This window comes from Salarias fasciatus, chromosome 5 (assembly GCF_902148845.1).
Source record: "Salarias fasciatus chromosome 5, fSalaFa1.1, whole genome shotgun sequence".
Lineage (NCBI taxonomy): Eukaryota > Metazoa > Chordata > Actinopteri > Blenniiformes > Blenniidae > Salarias > Salarias fasciatus.
In genome coordinates, this window is record NC_043749.1 from 33265310 (window position 1) to 33293009 (window position 27700).

General features: G+C 45.6%; 2 protein-coding genes and 1 long non-coding RNA gene across 3 annotated transcripts in view; 2 read left to right on the forward strand and 1 right to left on the reverse strand.

Moving 5' to 3' along the window:
- The window catches only part of LOC115388519 (heparan sulfate 2-O-sulfotransferase 1-like), a 134799-nt gene that overhangs the window by 38162 nt on the left and 68937 nt on the right, over positions 1-27700 (forward strand). The gene's annotated exons all lie outside the window — the stretch shown is intronic.
- LOC115388278 (lysozyme C-like) lies at positions 257-25277 on the reverse strand. The gene is made up of 5 exons (XM_030091342.1): positions 25235-25277; positions 1134-1282; positions 703-858; positions 517-595; positions 257-428 (listed from the first exon to the last, which is right to left on the reverse strand). The coding sequence occupies exons 2-5, from the start codon at positions 1264-1266 to the stop codon at positions 362-364; spliced, it is 435 nt and encodes a 144-aa protein (XP_029947202.1). The 5' UTR covers positions 1267-1282; positions 25235-25277; the 3' UTR covers positions 257-361.
- LOC115388284 (uncharacterized) lies at positions 10983-11510 on the forward strand. The gene is made up of 3 exons (XR_003931461.1): positions 10983-11033; positions 11113-11174; positions 11386-11510. It is a non-coding gene; the product is annotated as an uncharacterized LOC115388284 (long non-coding RNA).

Below are 27700 nucleotides of genomic sequence, written 5' to 3' on the forward strand. Positions count from 1 at the left end.
AAGTGTGCCTCGAGAACCTCCTTTTGGAGGGGTGACTGGCCCTCCTTCTTGGCCTTACCCCTACGTCATGACAATTGGGACACTCCTACCCCTCCCCGTGAACGCGCAAAATGAGGGGTAGGGCCGAGGGGTGAAATGGGATTCAGCGGAAATCATCTAAAATCAACACTCCAAGCTATTCTCTGGGTCACTTTTCAATGCAAGAAGGATAAAGCTCAAATGAAAGAATTGATTGAATACTTCCTTTTCAGGCACTTTATTAGCTGCAGTACATCAGTGTGTTCAGCATTTGTCTGAAATATTGTTGAACCACAAAGAAGTTGTTCAACTGCAGCAGAGGATGCTGGACTCCAGGAGCTGATCACACACCACATCCCTGCACATAGGAGCTCAGGTCCTGGTTCTCACAGTGACGTTTCCAGGCCACCCTGAAACACAGCCGAGTCGTTTATTCCTCCACATGTGAAGGTTAAAGCAGCGAGTCCATCACAGTCTCATCACATGTTCAGGACTTACCAGGCTCTGACGCCTTGAGGATCCTTCACCACACGCTTGGCACAGTTGATCGCTGCACCAACGTCGTCACTCAGAAGCTCTGAAATTGAATTTGGTGGATCATTATTAATTTACATCCATGTGCTGAAAGTCAAAGAACCAGGTATGTTTTAGTGGGAGGTGTAAATGCAGGGATTCTTCACTGACCGCTGCATTTGATGTTGCAGCCGTTGCTTGTAGGGGAGCCGTCCTCGCACCAATAGCGGCTGTTGATCTGGAAGATGCCGTAGTCTGTGGAGCCGGGTCCGTTGTAGTTGGTGGCTCCGGTGTCATAGCTGGACTCCCACTGAGACAGGCACACCCCTGCAGAATGAAAGTATCGCACTGGGCATCAAAGACTTGTTTGGCAAGTCTGGTGTTCATCATCATTTGAAGTCTCTCAGCCTCTGAGTCTGGTTCACTGCTGGAAAGTCCTCCTAAAGTTTTAATCTCTGAAATGAGTTAGTTGTGTCTCACACTGAATCGTGGCTTAAATTCAGCTGGTTGAGAGGAGTCATTAACACAAACGCCTCTCAGACAACATGAGGACTACATGTGATATATCATTCTGTTGTTTGTTTAGAGCCATTTGTACTCACAGTCAGCCAGGGTGACGCCTCGGTACCCGTCCATCCCATATTTCTTCAACACTCGGGCCCATTCGCAGCGCTCAAACACTTTGGCACTGCTCACAGCCAGCAGCAGCAGGAACACCAGACTCCTCATGACCATCTCTGCAGAGCTTTCTCTAAAGAAACCAAAGTAAAGAAAACCTGTGATGAACAGTGTAAAGCTGCAGGACTAATGTCTCCTCCTCAGCTCTGCCTCCTTTAATACTGCAGGCTCCGCCCTTTGGTCACAGCTGAAACAGAACCTGCACTCAACTCCAAACAAGACGCAGCTGTGGAAAGGTTCAGTTCTCTCTCATAGACTGTTGAAGGATCATTCAAACCTGAAGAAAGAGTTGTGGACTCAAGACAATTCACAGAGTTTCACAGGGAAATGAAGGAAATACATTAAAACAAAGACAATAAAGATTCTTCATCTGATGTGGTTATGATGTTTAAATACAACAGGTTAATTGTTCAATGGACAGCCTGAGCAAATAATGCTGTTTCCATTTTTTGAAACATCTTAACCATTTTAGAATTAAAGGAGAGTACTCATTGTGTGTGTTAGTTTGGCCACATTTTGTATTGTTCATTGCTGTCTGTTTTTGTTTGTCTAGTTCTAAGTTGTGAAAAAAATAAAAACTTGAATTACAAAAAAATACAGTACAGAGCTGACCAATAACTGATGACCAAAATGGCAAAATGTGTGTGTGTGTGTGTGTGTGTGTGTGTGTGTGTGTGTGTGTGTGTGTGTGTGTGTGTGTGAGTGCGCCTGTGCCCGTGTCCGTGCGCGCGCACCTGTCTGTCTGTCAATCTGTCATTTTCCAGCATCCTTGTATTCCCACAGCTGAGCAGCCACACTTAGAGGAGGAGGAGACTGGAGACTGACTGTGAAGCAGCTTTGTCTGGAACTCCAGCTACTAAGGTGTATGTCAGGTTCAGAGGTCATTCATGAACATGTTACTTGAAGTTGTTGTGTAATTATCTCCTACTTGAGTTAATTTACTGTAAAAAAAAAAAAAAACATTTAAAAATAGATTGTCCTATTGTGTATGATATTTACATGTGAATACATAGAAAAGCCCAGACCTAAACATAGAAAATCTCAATTAAAAAAATCAATGAAAATATGTGACACACTATGTTTTTCAGGAGCTTTTCCAGAGCCAGAGCCTTCCCGGTAAGCAGTGCAACAACTTTCATCAAGTTGGCGGATGACACCACGGTGGTGGGTCTCATCTCTGGAGGAGATGAGACTGCTTACAGGATGGAGGTGGAGCGACTGTCAGACTGGTGCACCATCAACAACCTCACCCTCAACACCTCCAAGACAAAGGAACTGCTCATCGACTTCAGGAGGTGTAAACCAGACATACAGCCCATCACACTCAGCGGGGACAGGCTGGAGATAGTGAAAGACTTCAGGTTCCTGGGCACATACATCAGCCAAGACCTGACTTGGACTGCAAACTCCACATCCATTCTGAAGAAGGCACAGCAGAGACTCTACTTCCTGAGGATTGTCAGGAAGAATAACTTGAGAACTGAGCTCCTGGTGTCCTTCTACCGCTGCCTGGTGGAGTCGGTACTCAGCCATGGCGTCTGCTTGTGGTTCTCTAGCTGTACAGTGGCAGAGAGGAAGCAGCTCCAGAGGATTATTAGCACCGCCCAGAGGCTGACTGGCTGCCCTCTTCCATCTCTGGAGGAGATCTATCAGACCCGCTGCCTCAGGAGAGCCCGCAGCAGCATCGGGGATTCCTCACACCCCAGCCACCACCTCTTCCAACTCCTACCCTCGGGGAGGCGTTTCAGGGCAATAAAGACAAAAACACACAGACTCAAAAACAGCTTCTATCCTACAGCTGTCATTGCCCTGAATACTGCACCATAACCAGTCCCTGAACAAGAACAACATGTGACCACCAACTGCGTCATATATTTATATTTATATTGCAAGACACGCAAACTTTTAGTCTATTTATTTTATACCGTTTCTGCACTATTTTTGTCTTGCACTATTTTGTCCTTTTGTCTGTTTTGTTTGTCTGCGCTGCCCACGACAGCTGCTGTTCTCAATTTCATTGCATTCTTCTGAACAATGACAATAAAGGAATTCTGATTCTCATTCTGAACATGATGTGAGCGAGCGACCTGGCTGTCTTCAGCATGTCCAAGCATCTTGTTGGGAGAGTTTCAGCACGGCTGACAATTTAGCTGAGGTGGATAAGTCTTGATTTCTACTTGAAGACTTTTAAGGATTTAGCACCTGTGGAAGCACCATTTGTAGTTGTGTAAATGAAATGATTGAACAAGTTTGGAGCACTTCTAAAAGCAAAACTTGCACCTGTGTATTGTGAGTTGTGTACCTGCAGATGTTTTTTTCTCTTCAGAAATCATTCAATTGCAGGTGTCCAAGTTCTCCAAGTGTCAGATTCAATAAAGTTGCATGCAAAAGCTCCTCTCCTCTGATTGGCTTTTTCTCCACTGACTGAAGGTACAGATGGTTTTTCAACAAATACGTCAGTGCAGCTCTGTGATGTGTGACTTGAAGATGAAGGAAGGAGAGTCTGTGACTCTTGGCCAAGAACTTGAAATTGATGCAGACGAACAAATGTTTTTCACCTCATTTATTGCAACACGTTCTCCATTGGTTGTCCACACACACACACACACACACACACACACACACACACACACACACACACACACACACACACACACACACACACACGCACACACACACACACACACACACACACACACACACACACACACACACACAAAGCAGCACATTGTGCTTTCTTCTGACCAAATATGAGAAATGTAGAAATGCTTTCGGGTGACTGGGAGACTTCCCTCTTTCCATGTGGAGAATAAACACAGCTCTCCCCCGGTCTCAGATCAGCGTGACTTGTGGTCTTGTGGCGCCCCCTTGTGGGAAAAGGGAAGACGTGTGAATTGACTGAAACTCAGACAGTCCAAACTGTACAAATGAGGATTGTTGTTAATGTAACAGATGATCAATGATCCACCTCATTATCTGAGGCCCTTACACCAACTTTGAAAACACCATGTTGTTTGTCGGTCACTGCAAATGCCATTTGAATTTCAGAGCAACATCAGAAAGTTGGTCAAACAGTGCTGTGGAGAAGTGATTTTGGCATTGAAGGGGATGAAATGCTTGACAGACACAGACAAAAGAAGAGTGGAGGTGGTGTGGCGTTGTTCACTCACACCACTGTGGAGTTTCAGGTGCTGGAACACATGTGAAGCATAGATTACAATGGATTTCTGATGTACCCTCTTCTTAACCGTCCCTTTTTACCGTCTGGAGTAATAGTCTAGTGGTAGAGCGTACGCCTCTCACCCGAGAGCTCGTGGGTTCGCGTCCCGGCTGTGTCGTGTTGTTTTTTTCACTCATTGAAATTCTGGAATTAACTAAAACATTCTTCAAGTCAGCTTCATCAAGAAAGCACAACACTTATTTTAAGTCAATATTTCTGACACCACAACGTTTCTTTGCTTGTTACAAGCAAATGTTCCCACATTTTGGACTATTTTTTTCGAGCTTTAAATGGGGCTGTATCATGCAAAATTCACTTTTTCTATGTTTTAACCTTGTTATATAGTTATGTACTCACCAGAAACACCCCCAAAGCGTTTTTTCTTTTTCCTTCATGCCTGCCTGTTTGAGCTTTGCTCGTTGCTGTGCTGCTCAGAGAGGCAGCCCCTCCCCTACCCGTGAAAACGCTCTGTTTCCCATGTGGACGTGGCACGGAGAAGATGGCTCCCCTGAGCCCCCCTCCCGCAGGCCCTCGGTCATCATTTGTAACTGGGATTACGGATGAAAGCAACAATGAAGCAAGAGCAAGAGTCTGAAGGGTCTGCGCTTGGTGAGTTTCTAACAGGAAAAGACGTTTTTGTGTGTCTTTGGGTGAAGAGAAGCTCGAGCAAAAGAGCTAAAGCTAGCCAGCGTTTTTTGTTTTGAACGAGCAAAGCTCAAACAGGCAGGCATGAAGGAAAGAGAAAAAACGCTTTGGGGGTGTTTTTGGTGAGTTTTAGTTAATCAATTTTAGTTAATTCCAGAATTTCAATGAGTGAAAAAACAACACGACAGAGCCGGGACGCGAACCCACGAGCTCTCGGGTGAGAGGCGTACGCTCTACCACTAGACTATTACTCCAGACGGTAAAGAGGGACGGTTAAGAAGAGGGTACATCAGAAATCCATTGTAATCTATGCTTCACATGTGTTCCAGCACCTGAAACTCCACAGTGGTGTGAGTGAACAACGCCACACCACCTCCACTCTTCTTTTGTCTGTGTCTGTCAAGCATTTCATCCCCTTCAATGCCAAAATCACTTCTCCACAGCACTGTTTGACCAACTTTCTGATGTTGCTCTGAAATTCAAATGGCATTTGCAGTGACCGACAAACAACATGGTGTTTTCAAAGTTGGTGTAAGGGCCTCAGATAATGAGGTGGATCATTGATCATCTGTTACATTAACAACAATCCTCATTTGTACAGTTTGGACTGTCTGAGTTTCAGTCAATTCACACGTCTTCCCTTTTCCCACAAGGGGGCGCCACAAGACCACAAGTCACGCTGATCTGAGACCGGGGGAGAGCTGTGTTTATTCTCCACATGGAAAGAGGGAAGTCTCCCAGTCACCCGAAAGCATTTCTACATTTCTCATATTTGGTCAGAAGAAAGCACAATGTGCTGCTTTGTGTGTGTGTGTGTGTGTGTGTGTGTGTGTGTGTGTGCGTGTGTGTGTGTGTGTGTGTGTGTGTGTGTGTGTGTGTGTGTGTGTGTGTGTGTGTGGACAACCAATGGAGAACGTGTTGCAATAAATGAGGTGAAAAACATTTGTTCGTCTGCATCAATTTCAAGTTCTTGGCCAAGACTCACAGACTCTCCTTCCTTCATCTTCAAGTCACACATCACAGAGCTGCACTGACGTATTTGTTGAAAAACCATCTGTACCTTCAGTCAGTGGAGAAAAAGCCAATCAGAGGAGAGGAGCTTTTGCATGCAACTTTTTTGAATCTGACACTTGGAGAACTTGGACACCTGCAATTGAATGATTTCTGAAGAGAAAAAAACATCTGCAGGTACACAACTCACAATACACAGGTGCAAGTTTTGCTTTTAGAAGTGCTCCAAACTTGTTCAATCATTTCATTTACACAACTACAAATGGTGCTTCCACAGGTGCTAAATCCTTAAAAGTCTTCAAGTAGAAATCAAGACTTATCCACCTCAGCTAAATTGTCAGCCGTGCTGAAACTCTCCCAACAAGATGCTTGGACATGCTGAAGACAGCCAGGTCGCTCGCTCACATCATGTTCAGAATGAGAATCAGAATTCCTTTATTGTCATTGTTCAGAAGAATGCAATGAAATTGAGAACAGCAGCTGTCGTGGGCAGTGCAGACAAACAAAAGAGACAAAAGGACAAAATAGTGCAAGACAAAAATAGTGCAGAAACGGTATAAAATAAATAGACTAAAAGTTTGCGTGTCTTGCAATATAAATATAAATATATGACGCAGTTGGTGGTCACATGTTGTTCTTGTTCAGGGACTGGTTATGGTGCAGTATTCAGGGCAATGACAGCTGTAGGATAGAAGCTGTTTTTGAGTCTGTGTGTTTTTGTCTTTATTGCCCTGAAACGCCTCCCCGAGGGTAGGAGTTGGAAGAGGTGGTGGCTGGGGTGTGAGGAATCCCCGATGCTGCTGCGGGCTCTCCTGAGGCAGCGGGTCTGATAGATCTCCTCCAGAGATGGAAGAGGGCAGCCAGTCAGCCTCTGGGCGGTGCTAATAATCCTCTGGAGCTGCTTCCTCTCTGCCACTGTACAGCTAGAGAACCACAAGCAGACGCCATGGCTGAGTACCGACTCCACCAGGCAGCGGTAGAAGGACACCAGGAGCTCAGTTCTTAAGTTATTCTTCCTGACAATCCTCAGGAAGTAGAGTCTCTGCTGTGCCTTCTTCAGAATGGATGTGGAGTTTGCAGTCCAAGTCAGGTCTTGGCTGATGTATGTGCCCAGGAACCTGAAGTCTTTCACTATCTCCAGCCTGTCCCCGCTGAGTGTGATGGGCTGTATGTCTGGTTTACACCTCCTGAAGTCGACGAGCAGTTCCTTTGTCTTGGAGGTGTTGAGGGTGAGGTTGTTGATGGTGCACCAGTCTGACAGTCGCTCCACCTCCATCCTGTAAGCAGTCTCATCTCCTCCAGAGATGAGACCCACCACCGTGGTGTCATCCGCCAACTTGATGAAAGTTGTTGTACTGCTTACCGGGAAGGCTCTGGCTCTGGAAAAGCTCCTGAAAAACATAGTGTGTCACATATTTTCATTGATTTTTTTTAATTGAGATTTTCTATGTTTAGGTCTGGGCTTTTCTATGTATTCACATGTAAATATCATACACAATAGGACAGTCTATTTTTATTTATTTATTTATTTTTTTACAGTAAATTCACTCAAGTAGGAGAGAGTTACACAACAACTTCAAGTAACATGTTCATGAATGACCTCTGAACCTGACATACACCTTAGTAGCTGGAGTTCCAGACAAAGCTGCTTCACAGTCAGTCTCCAGTCTCCTCCTCCTCTAAGTGTGGCTGCTCAGCTGTGGGAATACAAGGATGCTGGAAAATGACAGATTGACAGACAGAAAGGTGCGCGCGCACGGACACGGGCACGGGCACAGGCACACACACACACACACACACACACACACACACACACACACACACACACACACACACACACACTTTCTCCACTCTACTAAAGAACAAGTCATATGAATTTTATAGGACATGGGACCCTTTCTTGAAGTGTTTGGACTGTTCCTCTGCACAGAAGTTGCGATCTGGCTTATTGTCCATAGCTTGGCCAAAGCAGTCTTAAGATAAGGACTTATCCTCCTTTTCTTTCTTTTTTTGTTTGTTTGTTTGTTGTTGTTGTTGTTGTTTTCTTCTTACTTTATGTTTTTGTGATGCTCTGCTTTGTAACACAGGCCTGGGACTGTAGGGTAGTGAGTTCGGTTCCCGCATTAGCATACATACTGATCCACTACCCCTTAGCACTCCGTTTCAAAGGGGTAGGGCTAGAAGGAGAAATGGGATTGGGCCTTCGTTTACTGGTTACATGAATGACTTAAATGGGTGGAAAAGAAACTACTGAGCTGCAGAACTCCAAATGCATGTTAAAGCTGCTGTTGTCTGATTTGGCCAATGGATCCAAACTTTATCAAGCCAGTTGGACCCGAGGCTTCAGAATGAGGTTTCTGTCAAATGGGTTTGTGACCTTGAAAGTACTTCATTGATCCTTCCATGGTTTAGGTACTACTTGACACTTGAACCATCCCATTCATGGTTAGCCTTGACTATGCACTCGGAGCTGCTGGAGGCCAGGTGGGATTCGAGTCTCAGAATTTGCCCTGTGTTTAGTTTTTCTCAGTCACTCTGGTGCCTTTATCACATCGCATTTCACTTTTGCACAACAGTTCAATCTCCACAACATTCAGCCATTTACACACATCGTAGTCGCAGTTTGTCATTCTGACAAATCAGATACTTCAGGACATGCATCACATGCTTTTCATACAACTCTGGCATTTAATGTGGTCATTTGCTCATGTCAGTCAAAATGAACTATACTTGGGAATGCTGGAGTCATTCTCTATAAAACTAACAGTCATTTCATTGCTTGAGTTGTTACATGCTAGAAAATGTACTAGTCAAAATCGGTCCAGCAAATCTGACATTTTGAATGTTTTTCCTGAGTGTCTCTTAAATCAAGCTATTCTCAGGTGAACTTCAGCTTCATTGATCAGGTGTGAGAAGCATTTTCTTATTAGTTGTAACAAGTCACTTTTCCATTGTCACTCAGCTGAATCCCATCAACCTTCACTTGACAAGCGTGTCAGACCCAAGCAGGACAGTGTGGATCATTTCTCCAACACTGACACAGAAATGGAAGGTCAGCCGCATGGAAAAGGGCTGAGGATGGGGAAGAGGACCAAACAGAGGAAGGAGATTGTCAGTACATCCCTGGTGAAATTAGGGCTCCACTTGTGGATCATGCTGTGCATCACGGCCTCATGATGGCCGAGGCTGATGGAAGGATGCGGGCAAACGTTGGAAGAACCACTGTGAATGTAATTTTTCCAGAATTTGGTTGTGAGAACAGGTGTGTATAATGACAGGAACTCAGCACCAAACAATCTGCTTTGAACTACTTTCATTGAGTCATACATGAAGCTTACGGAATGTGTCACTTTTTACATTTTCAATTTAGACTCACAGCTTCACTGCAGCTCAGATTTAGTTTACTGTAGTGTACTGTAGACATTCAGGGATTTCAGCACCGCCTTCTGGCTTTCAGAACGTGTCAAATAGAATGAAAGTTACTAATGTAACTATGGTTCTATGAATCCCGGATGACCGCCAGAGCACTCTGTCACTCAGAATCTTCATGATCAGTCAAGGTGATTCTGTAGGAACTGAACCTGAGGTGACACTGGAGCTTATAACCTTTCTAGGGTCATGCACAAGGTCACCAGTGACGTTGTGGGTACACATACTAGAACTTCACATGTGTGAAGGGAACATTCAGAGCTTTCAGCATCTCCTTTTGGCAGTCATCCGGAATTAATACAACCATTGTTGCATTCTTTTTTTTTTACCAACATCAAAAGCTGTTAAATCTGGAGTCTTGATTTTAAAAAAAACCCTAACATGGCAGTATTGCATTACTTCAGTTATTTTGTCAGCTATTTTATTTCGTCCTTCAGGAGAGCAGAATATTTGTTGCATGGTGAATGTGCGAATTTTAGATGTCTGTATTCAGAAAATTATGATGAAGGCTACCATTATGGATCACTAAAGGAGGTTGGACTGGTATCAGTACTGGATTGGTATCAGTATCAGATTGGTATTGGAATTGGCTAATACTCAATTTCATGCTACCGGCATGGGACATGAAGACATGAAAAGGTAGTATCAAGCCATCCCTAATACCCCACCCTCACCTCAGAGTCTGCAGACTACAGAGTGGACTCTCCAGAAAACCACACAGCTGCTCAGCTCCTGAATCCTGCAGCTTGTTGTTACTCAGGTCCAGATGTTTCAGGAGGGAGGGCTTCAGAGCTGAGACCACAGAAGAACAGCTGATCTCACGTCATCATGTTGTTTCCCTGCAGGAACTAGAGCCCTGAAGAGGAAGCGCGTCTTCCCTCGGGACCGAGTGCTTCAGGCGGGAAGCAAGGCCACATTTTGCTGCGTGGTGCCGGCGGCTCAGAGTTTTGACCAAATGTATCTGAGCGGCTACGGAGGAGCTGAGATGAACTCCTCTGAGATCAGCGATCAGACGTACGGCCTGACTCTGCTGCTGAAGCAGCCGTCAGAGGTCTGCGTCGACGTCAAGTGCCAAACAAACACCACTTCCTACGGAGCTTGTACTTATATCGGCTGTGAGTATGACGGATTCGGTCTGTTCTTCAGTCCACATGTTCGCTCCAGACGCTCTGACAGCTTCAGCTGTGAACTCCAGGAACGCCAGCTTGACATGGACCTGGACTGTGGAGCAGTACAAAGACCTCAATATAACATGCCAAACACTCATCAATCACGCTGAAACAGTGAGTGGATGATGGAAGGCTCCTCTGTGAAGCTCCTGTTTGAACCTGAATATCTTTATGATTTTCTGCATTGTGTCTCAAGGTTGAAAGCGTTGGAATGGGCCTTAAGGTTGTGGTTTTAAAGGAGCTGATCCCTCACTGGAGGTACAGTGTGAGGGTACGATGTGGAACAGCTCAGGACTTCTGGAGGTGGGGGGACTGGAGCAGAGACTTGGTCTTTCACACCAGAGGTGATGGTGAGTGCTGCACAGAGAGACAGGAGTGCTTTACGTCAACGAGAGTTTAACAGGAAGTGATGATCTGTTGGTCCCACAGTTCCAGAGGCTCTGAATGTGTGGATGCAGATGAAGGAAAACCACACACTGGTTATGTGGAAAGTGAGTCACATGACACTCACACACCTTCATGTTTTTAATGGTCAGATTCATACAATGATAATAGTCTGGAAAAGAAGTGTGGTTTTACAGACTTCAATTCATAACAGGAGAAATAGAAAAAAGTGATCTTGTTACTGCAGTATTACAGTTTTAGTGTCAAGATCTGAATCTCAGACTGAGTTCTGAGTGGTGAAGTGTGTTTTGTGTGCAGAAGCTGCTGGCCAATCAGAGCCACGGAGAGATCCTGGACTACGAAGTGACCTGGACTAAAAGCAGAGAGGAAGAGTGGCAGATCAGGAGCGAAGTGGCAAACAGCAGTGAGAGTGTGACTCTGAGCCTGAACCCCAGGGAGGAGCACATGGTGACGGTCAGAGCCAGAAACACACATGGAAGCTCTTCTCCATCAACCATCATCATCCCCAGCAGGGGTCCAGGTAGGACTGGTAGGGAGTGAAAATCTGATCTCAGACCAGACGACGAGGAGTTGAATTGTTGACATGTTTTCAGCTCATTTTCTAATGTTTGCTTGAGCTGCCAAAGCAGTGTTTTTACCGTGGGCAGTTTAACTTCAGGCTATCTTAGTTCTTTGATAAATATCTTTATTGAAAGGACTCCAAATGTGTGACAAAGAAAAAATGTAAGAAATGAAAGATATGGCAGAATTCAGTATAAATCACTCTTTCACGTTTCCTTGACCCAGAAGAATATTATTTTCTTCTCCAAATATAATCATATGGTATTTTATTGAATTCCTTGATGATGTTTTTGGAAATGTGGCGTGACAAAGAGACATCCACACATCCAGATGTAGCTTTTGCTTTGTGGCAAATAAATGAAGGTTGACTTGGAGTTTTAATTTTTAGTGGTGAAATATATTTGTGCAACATTTTGCTGCGAGCTAACACAGAGCTGGCGGTGCGAGCGGAGCGTGTGTACCTGAAGAGGTGATGAAAAAACAAAACAAAAGAAAACATTTTTTGTTAGTTTCCTTTCAGGTGAAGGGCAGGGTGAGATGAGGTTGTGCACACAGAGTCGCGTCGCCCCCTAGTGGCCAGACTTAACAGCGTCCATCCCAGCAGGCTGGCTGCGTCGCTCACAGATGATGACGTCAGCTTTAAACAGGACATTCGTCGCCTGTATAACCGCCCTGTGCGCGTGACTACGTTAAAGTGTCACCGCGCCTGTGAGCTGGAAACAGCGAGCAACCAGGGTTCGAGTCCCACAGGGACCCGCTTCTCAATATGTGCCTGAAGCACGATGGTCGTCCCAGTGTCTGTTTCTGGGGGGGACAGATGCCAGATGGCCATCAGTTAGCTAGCTAGTTACTTGCCAGATCGCCCAATAGCTTAGTTAGGTTTTTACTTTTCAAAACTAAACACATTCAACCACCTTCACTCACGCTCTTTATACACGCATGTACAACTGCTGCATTCTCACACATCACAGCCTCACCTCTTTTACACTCATTTTCACACAATTTACATCCAAGACCATTTAAAAAAAACCTCATCACAGCCGATTGTCGCTTCACCCTGATGCTCTGTCCTGTGTCCGCTTCTTCTTCTTCTTCTTCTTCTTCTCATCAAAGCGTACTGCTGCCCTCTACAGCCACAGATCATTCATTGCTTCATATTTTCACATCAAGTCCAGACGAGTGAAGGAACTTTCAAACTGCTTCTACAGTCTTTTCAGTCTTCTGCTCAGCTCCAAACATGGATTCAAGGGAGAAAACAGACAGTCCCAACTCACAAAAAGCTCAATACTGCACTTGCTAATGCTTCAACCTAAATGTACACAGAAATATCCCCTTTAAAACCCCTTAAGCCCGAGCGCCCCCCAATTGGGGGCCTGACAGCAAACATTTCAGAGATTGTCTAATAATATGCATTATTTCTGACAGAGTGTCATGATGCTTATCCTCAAGTTAAACAGCAAAACCTGGGCTAACCGAACATTTCAGCCATTCTTACACACCCCAAACACAGCTCAAACACGAACTAAATGAATTATGAACTATATTCGTGACCGTGTCAACCCACTCGCCGAAATATTGATAATAGCGCAATTTAACCTGATACAATTCACACAAACAGCCTCTCATATGAGAGCTGAGACTCTGCTGATTACAACCATAGCACTCAAAGCCCTCTAAAACCACAGAATCCGCCACAAAATGCCACAGAACAGCCAACAGCAAGATCGCTTTTTCAAACTGCAGTAAAAAAAAACAATCGCCTCTTACCTGGACATTTGGCCGGATGTAGTCCAAGTTATGCATTTATTGTCCATCGGGGTCGCTTAGCATAGCTACCTAGCATTCTCTGAGCAGCTGTGGAGCTGAGCGCCTGTATAACAGAGGAGGCTAGGGCTGAAGGAGGACGACCTCTGACCCCGTCAGCTCGGGGATCGGCTGAAGAACCAGCCTCAGTTCTTTTCTCTTCGTCGTCATGCAGCAGCATCAGCTTTACAGTGAAATCAGAGTGGAAATGTGTTTCTAGATTGAAGTCCAAAGAGGCTGGGCTGATCAGGAAAACAGAAGAGTCGGCATGTGGTCAAACTTTTCATGAGAAAAATATGAAGACAAGTGATAAAGAATTTTTCCAAACACATGGTTGACTTGGTTTGTCTTTATGAATCATTAAACAGAAGACAAAACAGCATTAAACAGATGAGCTGTCAGACTGTGGAACCCCCCTGGTCTGATCAGGCTCTGAAAGTGAGAAGATATGAGAACAGTAAACAGGCTCAGATGTTTGCAGACATCTTGGCGGCGGCGAGCTTCAGGTCTCTGGAGTGAGCCTGGATGCGCTGGTGGAGCTTGTCCACGGCAGCGGACAGGGTGTTGTAGATGGCCTGGAGGGGACAGGAGGAAGGCGTCAGCGTGGGAACAGGAAGTGGCCTGCCGCTGCTGCGGGAGGCCGCCGGTACCTGGGCTTTCTCCGTCTCCTCGCCGCAGACGTCCCTCAGGCTCTTGATCTCGGCCCTCAGCTGCTGCGTCTGGCCGGAGATCTTCTGGATCTTGTCGGCCATCTCCTCGCGCCTCTGGTGGATGTGGGTGCACTGGCTGAAACAGCGGCTCGGGTCAGCGGGGGCGTGAGCGCGGTGGACGGCGTGCGGCGCGGAGGAGCGCAGGCCCGTACCCGAGCACCTCCTTCACGTGCTGCTCCTTCACCTCCTTCTTCTGCCGCCGGATGTTCAGCTTCATGTCCAGAGCTCGCTTCAGCTGGCCCTCCTCCACACACAGGTTCTTCAGCTCCTTCTGCAGCTTCACAAACACACACACACACACACACACACACACACACACACACACACACACACACACACACACACGCGCACACACGCGCGCGCACACACACATGCACACTCACACACACACACACACGCACACACACACACGCACACACACACACGCACGCACAAACACGCACACACACACACACACGCACACACACACACACACACACACACAACTGATAAACACAAGAAACTCATTTCCTTCAAAGAAAGCTGAGAAAAGAGCCACGCTCACACGCCTGCGTGTGTGTTTCAGTTTAACTATCCTTCCTAACCCTGTTGGAACCAGAGACCGGGAGACCATTTCCAGGACCAGGAGGTTGGTCCTGATCGCAATGAACACCTGGAGTAGGACGTGAATCTAGGATTTGTGGACCTGCGCTGACCCAAGAGGGGGTGGACAGAGGCATGTTGGGACGGACCGTTCCAAGTGACAGCCCGGACGACCCATGCTGTCTGACTGAAGGAGAAAGCAGCCAAGTGGTATCACATCTGTCACACTCGCCTCTCTAGGTTGAAGAGCTCCATACCTGGAGGAGAGGACACACCGGCCTCCTAACCTGAAGAGAGGACTGTGGGAAGTCAGTTGTCCACCGAGGCAGTTGAGTATCAACACTCATCTCACCATTTTGTTTTAAACTGTTGCTTGTCTGAACATTGCTGTATTTATTCATTAATTGATGTACTTATTTATTTATGTACTTGGAGACATGCTTGCAGACCATGCAGAAATGTATGTTTTGCAGGAATGTTAATTTTGTGGTCCTAAAATCTGTTTTTGGCCAAGAGGGGGATTTGTGGGAAATCTTACATTTTATTTGAGTGCTTGCTTGCTTACATATAGTCTAGTGGAAATGGACTATAATATGAATGCATATAATGTGGCTTGTAAAACTGCTTGTGTAGCTTTAATCATAACCGGACGAGCCCCCAGAAACTGGGGACTGACTGAGCCACGAGGCTGGGAGTGAGGATGGCAAGGTCTGATGATCAAGGTTTTGTCCACTGTAGGGACGTTACTGTTGTGTTTCTGTGTGTTTGTCTGCTGTGTTGTCCCATGTTTGAGGAGGATGGTAACGAGAACAATTTCACAAAACACTGTGTTGCTTCCATCATCTCCAGCTGCAATCTGATGTCAGTGTACATGCAGGCAGTATCAAAATAACATACTGTGTAGTGGAAGCCAAAATGACCTTTCACAGTAAATGTCTCTTCTTATATTAACTATGTTATGCATTGTATGACATATAACAATCATCGTGAATTTCTTCAAATGAAATGGGGGCTGAGTTGTTGTGACAGCGCACGCTGGCACCGAGGAGTCCGAGCGGTGACGGGCGGTGCGGTGCTCACATGGAGCTTCGGAGCGGAGCAGAGCGGTGCTCACTGGGAACACAGCGCGCCCTGGGTTTTCATAACCCACCAACCCTACGTAAATTACACCTGTGAACTACGCTAAATGATCTAACCAAGTAACTCTAATGCTAAAATGATGCTAATGCTAAAACAATGCTAATCTGGTCATCGCTATGAAAAAGATGGCTCGCTCTGGTGGGTTCGCATCCCAGCTGTCCTCGTGACAGAAAAGCAGAAACCCAAATAACCAATTCCTGTTGATTGTGCAGTGTTTTATTTCTTTTCTCTTCTGTTTTTTACAAATCAGCAAAACATTTGTGATTGTCTATCTAAACTCTGTGTTGTGCTGTGAGACTGAAGTGAAGTCAGCAGGCCAAGCAGCAAGCCTCAGCATATCCTGTCATGAACATTTAACAGTTCTCACTTTAAAGACACACATGAAACGGAAGGAAATTCAGAATCCACCAAACAGCAATGAGTCACGTTTTACATACTGCGCCTTTTGTTACTGAGTGAAAATGAAGCATTGGGACTCCTTAAACTGAAAAAAAGTAAAAGAAATGTGTAGTTTCTATGTCAGATGACTGGTCGTGGACTCCTGCTCCATCACACAGAAATCCTCTGACTGTGTCTACATTCAGTTTAAACAAACGAGTAATAACTGAAAAAGCCAATTTGTAAGTCTCTCAGGAAATGAAAATGCTGTGGAGAGACTGAAAGAAAACATTGAGAAAGCCAAAAATTGTTTTTATAATAACTACTACATCTAAGAAACTGTAAAAATGAATAACAAAATAATCTACTGTCAGGAAAATGGCTCCTGAAAAAGTTTTTTTTTCTGTATTTTGTGCATTTTTTCCACGTTGTGTCATGAAAACTTAAGAAAAGAACTCCTCTTTGTCACGATGATATCTCTGTAATAAAAAGTTTTGTGTTCCGTTAAAAAGTTTTGAAGAGTTGAAACGTTTGGTGAAAAGAAAAGGTAAAATCAAAGTGTGAGATACGGGTCAGAGAGACCTCTCGTCTCATCACGGTCCCAGAGTAAGTTCTCCGGCCTCGTCTCACACCCGGTACAACAGCCCACCTGCCTGACGCACCAATCCCCAGCACCATCAGACAGGCTGTCCAGCAGCTAACGACAGCACCTCGTCCATCACGAGCACGAGCTGCGCCAAAGCTGGGGAACAATAGTCTGTCTCGGGGGGGAAGAAGGGAAAAGAAGGGGGAGAAAGGGGGAGAAGGAAAAAGAAGGAGAATAAAGGAGAATTGAGCACTTCTTTCAATTTTGCTTGTCTTTTTGCTGCTTTTATGATCTACTTGGAGCCGATTTCTTCCTGAAATTTCAAACATACAGGGAAAATCTGTCATTGACTGTGTGTTTGATGGGGAAGATGTGGCTCCGAACGTCGCTGGTTCGAGCCCCGCTGATGACACAAATATGAGAACTACTTTTAAGCGGCTGTTGTCAAAGTGACGTGCTGCTGTTTTGCCCGGCCTCGACTCTCCGCTGCGGGTTCTTTGTCGCTTAGTCGCTTTTGCGCTCCGCTGTCGCTGCTTGCTGCTGTGCAGACCTGTCCTGTCGCGGCCTGTACTGCCTTCACCTCTCCCTGCGTTCAGTGTGGCCGCCATTAGGACGGCGCCTCGTCCAACCGCAGGGAGGGTTTGACTTCTGTTGGTCGCAGTCTCGTCGAAGGAGGGCTGCGCAGTTGGGACACTGTTTATCCCTCCCTCCATTGTGGGAAAACTGAAATTCATTTTTTTTATAAATTGTAATATTTGTTTTGTTCTGTTCTAGGAGCTGGTGGTGGAGTCAAGTGGTGGTGGTGGTGGATTCCCCTGGTGGTGGTCGTCTCCGTTTAGTTTGTGGTGCACTTCCTTTTTTTGGTTTGCTGTGTTGAGTTTTTGTGTTTTCCCTTAGTTTAAGGTTTCTGCCCCCTCTGGTTCTCCCCCTCCCCAGTCACGGTTAAGCCCCAGCTCCTAGTCCCCTTTTTCACTGTAAGTGTGTTTGTGTGTGTGCATGTGCGTGTGGGTGAGAGCAAGAGAAATAAGAAAACTTGCTTCACTATTTTAGCAATTCTTGGCCTTATTTTTAAAAATACTGTTGTAATAAAGAATTGTTTTAATTCAATTTCTTTTTGTAAATAAAACCTGTCCAAACTTAACCAACTGGTCTCCGCCTCTCAGTAAGGTTATGAATCTGTGTGCTTTGGCTTTAATTCTCTAGGTGCAGAGCTTTATGAAGACTGATTCCACCAGGCGACAACAGTCTGGCCACTGGGCAGGAGATCCCGAGGAACCGAGGACACAGCGGGTCCTGCTCTCCACCCCCGGTGTAAATTCTGCTTTGGACCTGGGTTGTTTATACCGCCCGGTGGTCAGGCGCACTTGGTGCCGAGCGGCGTAGGCCACACGCTGCTGATCATGTGGCAGTAAATTTTGCCACAGAGCAATGATGGTGCTGGCCTGCTGATTAGAAAGGGTCTGTGCATTTTCAGTCCGCAGTGCCACCAAGTACTCTGCCAGGCTGTTCACTCGGTCCATCCCTGGAATATGATGCTCATCCTCAGCCTGACAATGTAACAGTAAATGAACAATTAAAAACAATCCTACTACAAGCAAAAACATAACATTTAAGTGCAATATAACCTGACATTACCTCCTGTTCAGGTGCTGCTGGTCTCATAGCTGGTGGCCTGCAAGGAACATCAGCTGAAGCAGTGGAGACAGAGGTGGTGATGGTGGTGGGAAGAGGAGCAGCAGAGGCTTTGCTGGAGGTGGAACATGATGCACCAGTGGACTGTTACAGAAGATAAGATGACCATTAGTAATAGACCGTTGTAATAAAAAAAATATGGTATCCAAGGATTAACAAGAACATCCCACCTGTCTGTGAGAGTGTGCCCGGCTCTTTGCAGATGGAGCAGAGAGAGCAGCAGGTGGAGCAGAGAGAGAGAGCAGCAGGTGGAGCAGAGAGAGAGAGCAGCAGGTGGAGCAGAGAGAGAGAGCAGCAGGTGGAGCAGAGAGAGAGAGCAGCAGGTGGATCTGTGGCAACAGCAGTGGTGACAGTGGGAGGGAGAGGAGCAGAGTCTGAGCTGGTGGTACTCAAATCCACAGTCTGAAAAAGATTGTAACACAAATAAAACTTTATACTCAAGCAAAAATAAAACACGTTAAAAGTCATTTTAGAATATCATAAATAGCAGGTGTTCCAGATAAGACTATCACCAATACTCACAGCAACTGTAGAGGTCAGCAGAGCAGCTGGAAGGTGGGTGGGAGCAGGGAGGCATGGGGCAGACGAGATGGGATCAGATGCAGGAGGTTGGGGAAAGGTGGGGCTTTCCACAACACAGACTGGGGAGGTGATGGTTGGTGGTGGCTGAGAAGATGGGCTTGTGGTGTCCAAGGATCCTACGGTGGGGTCTACGTCTGCATCTTCAAAGCCTTCGTCTTCAAACTCCCCCTCTGTGCCAATGTCCTCCAGCAGCTGGTCGGTCTCCTCGGTGTCAGGCTCTGTGTTCTGCATGGCCCTTCCTGTCTGCCTGAACAGGTAATCGATACCTATCAGCTCTCCTGGGATAGAAAGTAGAAAAGAAAATTGATAAAAAAAAAACAATGGCAACTAATTAATCATGTTGTTCTTTATGTATTTAAGGGCACTTGAGGGGAAATTCTGAACTCACCCGTGTACACAGACGGAGGTTGGAAAGAAGGGACGAGTTTCCTTCCAAGCACATTGGTACTGTAGGTGTTGACACAGGGAACAAGGTCACCTGAGTAGCTTCGCAGTGACGAGGTCTGGACTGCCAGAGAGGCAGCTTCTCTGTCCTGGTTCCGTCTGTTGAGGACATCCAGGAGGTACAGCTGGAAATTCACACTGTTGGCACTCGTTCCTAAAAATACATTAAAACAAATAAACACTGTAAGCAGTTGATTTATTTATTTATTTATTTGAGTTTGCAATACAGACGCTGTGTCTCCATTGCAATAATGTAAAGCTTATCACATTTACCTTGCTGATGAATAAGGGATTAATACAAACCTGGAATGAACCTCTGTAGACGACAGTGGAAAGATTCCAGTGACGACGACCCCCTGGCACATCGGTATTTTGGGAGAATGATGCCCTCCTTGGTGGTGGTACTTCCAGTCTGGGTGTACAGGAGCACACCTGGTTGGTCCTGAATGCATTTTATGTGCCTTTTCTGGACTCTCCAAATGTTCTGCATCCTCTCCTGGTCTAAGAGAGGCACACCAAGAAGGTCTCTGCCCTTCACACCCATCAGCTCGTTAAGCAGCCCCTCAATCATGATGATGGTCTGTGGCTCTCCTCTTGTCCGTCTTCTGCAGTGCAGGGCCAGGTCCTCTGTGGTGATCTGCTGGTCCACCAATTTATCAGTGAGGAACACCTTCTCTCCTCAGCTGCTCCCTCTTGGCCCTCCGCAGCAAGGAAACATCACCGCTGTCCCACTCAAAGATGCAGCAGGACAGCTTGGCCATGAAGGTGGGGTACAGGGGATGTGCCTCATTTGTGCATCCAGACGCCAGCCGCCGCACGAAGTGGTAGATGTCAAGTTTTACAAGCACATCTGGCCACCCACCAAAGCTCTCTTTCAGCTTTGTCTGTTCTCCTTGCTGCGTGCAGCAGTCAGTGTCAACATAGAGGAGTGAGGAGGAGCCACTCCAGCATCACTGTAGCGCCGGATGAGCCCAGCAGCCATCATGTGGAGCCCAGGACCCTCCTGAGCAGTCAAGACACTGATGAGGATTTGGCCCACCTCATTACTCACTGATGAGAGCCACAGACCAGTCCCTCTGGCAACGCCAGACAGTTTTGTGGTGATCTATAATGACACAAAAGCCCACATACAGTGTTGTGATTTCAGATGGGACGAAGCACATTAGTATCACATTTCATCTTCATAAAAACCACAGCATTCAGAGTTCAGGTTGTGATGTAGTGTTGTCATATATGACTGAAAATAATAATTTCATATCGAAGGATGTCCATCGAAGTGATCTACCTTTTTGGTGGAGTCCATTTTCAGGATGGTGCCAAATGTGGACGTTATTGTGGTTTTAATGTGGTCCAGCCTGCTCAAAATGTCTGGCCCATACAGAGCCAACATCCAGCGGTGACTTGGTACTGCTACTGGCTCAGAGGCTCCTGGAATGTGACGGGGAGCAAGCTGGGCCGAGCTGCAAAGTCAGAGCATGCCCCAAGATATCGGCAGAGGCGCTTCAGCCACTCCTCGCTGTGGTTTTCTTTCAGCTGTTTAACCAAACGTGTGGGGCTGTTTCCCAGCGTCCTCTCCCTCAAAAACCAAATGACACGGATGTCACATGCAAATCTGTTAAAAGAAAGAGAAAGATAAACAAAAGAGACACACAGAATTAATAAACACAGCAAGCTTTGATTCCAAACATTTATCAATCTGGTTTACTCACTTCTGCGTCAGGATCAGCCTGAACTCCAGCCTGTGAGCCATATCCAGCTGGTCAAGGATGGTCTTGCTGGAGGAGATGTCATTTGTTTTGCACCCAACTGACTTGCATCTCAGAGTCTCTGTGATTAAAATGTAAGAACTGTCAATATCCAAGACTTTGCGCGCTCTCTTGTGGACACCAGCACCTGTGAGCTGCTTTCTGCACACAGGGCAGTGCAGCCTCACTTTCCACAAGTGATGCGGCATCCACAGGAGGAGCTTGTGGGTGAAAAACCGCTCTGGAGTAGGAGCCCGATGGTAAATAAGAGCAGGCTCTGGTGGTGCGGACCACAACTCCAGGTCTACTCGCAGTCGCTGGTTTTTCCAGATGGCGGCTGAAATCCATCTCTGATCCTGAGCTGGTATCTTTTTTTTCATCTCCGCTGGCAGCCAGTAAAGCTCAGAACCTGGAGCTGTCTGTGCTTCTCCTGCTGGAGCGTGAACAGGGTCGGATGTGGAGAGCTCAGAGGGAGCAGTCGGAGGTGGAGCAGATGGGACACATGTTACGGGTCCCAAAGTGTCGTAACCACTGTAACAAAGAGATTGTGGTCCGTTGTCTCACTGGAAAACAGGAAAATATGTGTAAAGAAGTGAAGACACGAACCGCCTGTGTTTCTTCCCAAAACTCCTCTATTTATTAAACAATCATGAAATCCCTAACTTAAATCATGAATCATCTTCACATTTGTCTTCACATCTGTCTTTCAGTGTCCTTTCGCCGTTAAGTCCATCCAGAACAATATGATTCTTTTCACAATCACTTTTCAGTTCCATCGCAAACATTAAACAGGATATGTTCAATTATCTTCAAGTATCCATACAAGTTTTATAACTACCAGAAAATGGCATTAAGTGTAGTGCAATCTTAGTTAATTCACACACATATTCTGTATTTGAAGTTTAACTCTCTTCAGATTGAACACTGGCACACAAGAAGCACAAATAAACTCAACAGATCAGTTAATTACAGTTCCACAAAAATATAACATTAAATCTTTTAACACACGGTATCTTTGTAATGAATATGAACAATAATATATTTACACAAGCACAAAGACAACATATTTACACAGCGGTCAAGTAATCAGGGTCCCAGCATATCAAATACTAATCTAAGGTAAGAGTATCAGTTTTCTTTAAGTGCATCAAGTCACAGAAGTATAAAGTCAGAGAATAACACCTCATGGTGTAAAATGGCGTGGTGCAGAATTCACCCACGTTGTGGAGCTGCGAGCTGTCTCCACTCATTCATTCATTCAATCAATTAAATTCGAAAAAAAACATGCACAAAACACATCCAACTCGCGCTATAAGAGACTTAAGTTTCGGTTTTGATTCTGTGTGATTTTCACATATTTTGAGTGCATCACACACACGCAGAGGTCGTAGCAGAGGACAGTGGGATTGGAGGAGCTGAGGATGAGGCTGATGCTTCCTCATTGTTTCAAGACAGCAATGTAAAGACAAAATAATGAGGATGCCATTATTACTTGAAGTTTTGTAAAACATCAATGCAAAGAAAATAACTGGAGTGAAAACTTCCTCAGCGCTCTCTCAGTCGCTGGTGGGATGGAGGTGGCAGAGGGCCGCTTTGCCACAGGTGAGGGAGGAAGAGACAGAGGAGAGACCGTCTGAATAAATGTCCTGGGACTGCGGGCAGGTGACTGTGCTCTGCTTGTCGTGGCACTTGCAGGGGTGCTGGAGGACACAGAAGAGCTGGAGGCCTGATGAGAGAGGGAGAGAGAACAGCTAAAAACATCATCCATTGAAATGAGCCGGACAACACCGTGCTGCTGCTACATTACCTCGCTGACATGTTTTCTCGCCAAACTCAGGTTTGGTGTAAAGGCAGCACCATGAGACGTGGCAAACCTTGACTTTGTAAACTGCAGAAAAAGTTTTGATAGTGTTTCCTTCAACATGTTTTCTCTAAATATTTTTGCAATTACCAACACCTGTAACATCATTAATATTTACCGATGCCAAAGTCAAAGGGGCTCTGGGAGCAGTCTGTCCAGATGCTGCTGCTGATGGACCTGGATGATCTGGAGCGCTGGGGGATGTGACCGGGACACTGCTGGAAGGCTGCAAGAGCACCGGGAAGGAAAAGGAATTCATTCATACACAACAAAACACCTGCACACATTCATTTCACGAGATACCAACATACCTTATTTGCATGGAAACCGCAGCTACAAGTTTGCGTCTGGCCAAATAAAGACGATTGTCCCCTCCGCTGCATCGGGCATTTCTCAATCTATCTTATAATGCCTCACACTTTAATTTTAATAAAGTTTATTCTTAATATGTGCACACTGAATGCTGATTATTCTGTCCAACTTTACCTTCACATAAAGATCATGCCACTTTTTCTGGCGTGGTGCTGCTCTGCTTCCTGCCTCAGAGGGCCAAACGCTGGAAGCAGGGAACCTTCGCAGGCGAGAAACCCACTCCTCCTCCCCCATGGCTCTGTGCTTCTTCTGTTTGGAAGCCATCTGCCATTAACAGAGGAATAAATGCACACATTGCACCAAAAAGTCCAGCCAGAGTTTATACCTCATTAAGAAATAGCTATTACTAATATGTTTTCAGTTACTGTCATTATTATTTGTAAGTACATACGTTTAAAAAGAACCAATTCTATTATATCGTATGTATATTATGCCTTTAATGGTGCTCAGTGTTTGTTCTTTTTTTTTTTTTGGGGGGGGGGGTGACTTTACTGCAGTGACACTGCAAATTAATAAAAGATTTTCAATGAAATTTCTCAGTTTTATATATATAAACTGCTTGAAGTGAATTGGCACATTGCATAATTAAACAATACTCACGTGGCTGTGATAACAATTACAACAAAAACAGCACTTTAAATAGCTAGGATATAGCTGAGGAAAGCAAAACTGAAAGAAGCTCTCAATTCTCCTTTTTTTCCATCTCCCCCTCTTCTCCACCTTCTTCCCGAACAAATTAAACTGACAATATTTCACTTGCAAAATACAAAAGTACAAATGCTAACTCAGAAAAACACAAGGGCTGGTTGAAAACTCTGGAAACTCCAGCTTACGGAAGCCCGACAGGCTCGTAACACAAACTCGAGGGCTTCACTCCCAGGCGCCACCTAGTGGTACATGACTGAGAGAACGGCAGCAGAACAATGGATACACCAAAGAAAACACTGACGTGAGTGAAGCACGGAGAGCGATTTCTCATTGTTTGTTTGTTAAAAAAAACTATAGAAACACAATAGAAGGTGCGGGGCGAAGAGCAGGAAGTGAGTTTTTTCAATCGTCCAATCAGCTTTTTCTGACGTCACAATTTCCCGTCATGCACCTGAACAAGTGGAAAACAATCGCTGGTATTGTGGCCACAACCGGAGCAGGTGTGCCAGACCATGTGAAATCGATGTCACAATGCTGTCGGCGACCTGGCAGGACTCGGTTGGTGGGGTTTTGACAAACTTGTCATGTGGTCGCACCAGGAGTCACACTCATCTCCATTATATGCAATTGAAATAGTGTTCGCGGCATTTCATTATTTGTTCAGCAGTTCTGCCTGGAAGATCGTGCTTTGCTCGAGCGGGGGCTCGTGAATCGCACGTTCTGTACAGCTGTTCGCCCTCATTGTGGGGCGTCAGTCAGGCGGTCTGTTAAACAGGTGTGAAGACGAGGGCGGAGTTGCAAGAGAGGGGATTGGGAGGGCAGGCAACTCCGCTGCATCTCACACTTGGTTAGGGATATACCCTTTTTCAATTCATTCATTCATTACAAATTGCACTTTTTGCCTGCAAGCTAAATTTACTTGGCTACAATACTTCAACCAATCAGCACTTCAAAACAAAAACGCTGGCTAGCTTTAGCTCTTTTGCTCAGCTTCTCTTCACCCAAAGACACACGAAAACGTCTTTTCCTGTTAGGAACTCACCAAGCGCAGACCCTTCAGACTCTTGCTCTTGCTTCATTGTTGCTTTCATCCGTAATCCCAGTTACAAATGATGACGAGGGCCTGCGGGAGGGGGGCTCAGGGGAGCCATCTTCTCCGTGCCACGTCAACATGGGAAACAGAGCGTTTTCACGGGTAGGGGAGGGGCTGCCTCTCTGAGCAGCACAGCAACGAGCAAAGCTCAAACAGGCAGGCATGAAGGAAAAAGAAAAAACGCTTTGGGGGTGTTTTTGGTGAGTACATAACTATATAACAAGGTTAAAACATAGAAAAAGTGAATTTTGCATGATACAGCCCCATTTAAAGCTAGAAAAAAATAGTCCAAAATGTGGGAACATTTGCTTGTAACAAGCAAAGAAACGTTGTGGTGTAAGAAATGTTGACTCAAAATAAGTGTTGTGCTTTCTTCATGAAGCTGACTTGAAGAATGTTTTAGTTATTTCCAGAATTTCAATGAGTGAAAAAAACAACACAACAGAGCTGGGACGCGAACCGACGAGCTCTCGTGTGAGAGGCGTACGCTCTACCACTAGACTATTACTCCAGACGGTAAAAAGGGACGGTTAAGAAGAGGGTACATCAGAAATCCATTGTAATCGATGCTTCACATGTGTTCCAGCACCTGAAACTCCACAGTGGTGTGAGTGAACAACGCCACACCACCTCCACTCTTCTTTTGTCTGTGTCTGTCAAGCATTTCATCCCCTTCAATGCCAAAATCACTTCTCCACAGCACTGTTTGACCAACTTTCTGATGTTGCTCTGAAATTCAAATGGCATTTGAAGTGACCTACAAACAACATGGTGTTTTCAAAGTTGGTGTAAGGGCCTCAGATATTGAGGTGGATCATTGATCATCTCTTACATTAACAACAATCCTCATTTGTACAGTTTGGACTGTGTGAGTTTCAGTCAATTCACACGTCTTCCCTTTTCCCACAAGGGGGCGCCACCAGACCACAAGTCACGCTGATCTGAGACCGGGGGAGAGCTGTGTTTATTCTCCACATGGAAAGAGGGAAGTCTCCCAGTCACCCGAAAGCATTTCTACATTTCTCATATTTGGTCAGAAGAAAGCACAATGTGCTGCTTTGTGTGTGTGTGTGTGTGTGTGTGTGTGTGTGTGTGTGTGTGTGTGTGTGTGTGTGTGTGTGTGTGTGTGTGTGTGTGTGTGTGTGTGTGTGTGTGTGTGCGTGTGTGTGTGTGTGGACAACCAATGGAGAACGTGTTGCAATAAATGAGGTGAAAAACATTTGTTCGTCTGCATCAATTTCAAGTTCTTGGCCAAGAGTCACAGACTCTCCTTCCTTCATCTTCAAGTCACACATCACAGAGCTGCACTGACGTATTTGTTGAAAAACCATCTGTACCTTCAGTCAGTGGAGAAAAAGCCAATCAGAGGAGAGGAGCTTTTGCATGCAACTTTTTTGAATCTGACACTTGGAGAACTTGGACACCTGCAATTGAATGATTTCTGAAGAGAAAAAAACATCTGCAGGTACACAACTCACAATACACAGGTGCAAGTTTTGCTTTTAGAAGTGCTCCAAACTTGTTCAATCATTTCATTTACACAACTACAAATGGTGCTTCCACAGGTGCTGAATCCTTAAAAGTCTTCAAGTAGAAATCAAGACTTATCCACCTCAGCTAAATTGTCAGCCGTGCTGAAACTCTCCCAACAAGATGCTTGGACATGCTGAAGACAGCCAGGTCGCTCGCTCACATCATGTTCAGAATGAGAATCAGAATTCCTTTATTGTCATTGTTCAGAAGAATGCAATGAAATTGAGAACAGCAGCTGTCGTGGGCAGTGCAGACAAACAAAAGAGACAAAAGGACAAAATAGTGCAAGACAAAAATAGTGCAGAAACGGTATAAAATAAATAGACTAAAAGTTTGCGTGTCTTGCAATATAAATATAAATATATGACGCAGTTGGTGGTCACATGTTGTTCTTGTTAAGGGACTGGTTATGGTGCAGTATTCAGGGCAATGACAGCTGTAGGATAGAAGCTGTTTTTGAGTCTGTGCGTTTTTGTCTTTATTGCCCTGAAACGCCTCCCCGAGGGTAGGAGTTGGAAGAGGTGGTGGCTGGGGTGTGAGGAATCCCCGATGATGCTGCGGGCTCTCCTGAGGCAGCGGGTCTGATAGATCTCCTCCAGAGATGGAAGAGGGCAGCCAGTCAGCCTCTGGGCGGTGCTAATAATCCTCTGGAGCTGCTTCCTCTCCGCCACTGTACAGCTGGAGAACCACAAGCAGACGCCATGGCTGAGTACCGACTCCACCAGGCAGCGGTAGAAGGACACCAGGAGCTCAGTTCTCACGTTATTCTTCCTGACAATCCTCAGGAAGTAGAGTCTCTGCTGTGCCTTCTTCAGAATGGATGTGGAGTTTGCAGTCCAAGTCAGGTCTTGGCTGATGTATGTGCCCAGGAACCTGAAGTCT

What these genes read in the sequence shown, in the direction of transcription:
- LOC115388278 (XM_030091342.1), bottom strand. Translation starts at nt 1,266, where the DNA reads ATGGTCATGAGGAGTCTGGTGTTCCTGCTGCTGCTGGCTGTGAGCAGT. An exon ending in AGGCGTCACCCTGGCTGACT is followed by an intron (nt 859 to 1,133) that starts GTGAGTACAAAT and finishes TTCATTCTGCAG; the next exon opens with GGGTGTGCCTGTCTCAGTGG. An exon ending in CCTCAAGGCGTCAGAGCCTG is followed by an intron (nt 429 to 516) that starts GTAAGTCCTGAA and finishes GCTGTGTTTCAG; the next exon opens with GGTGGCCTGGAAACGTCACT.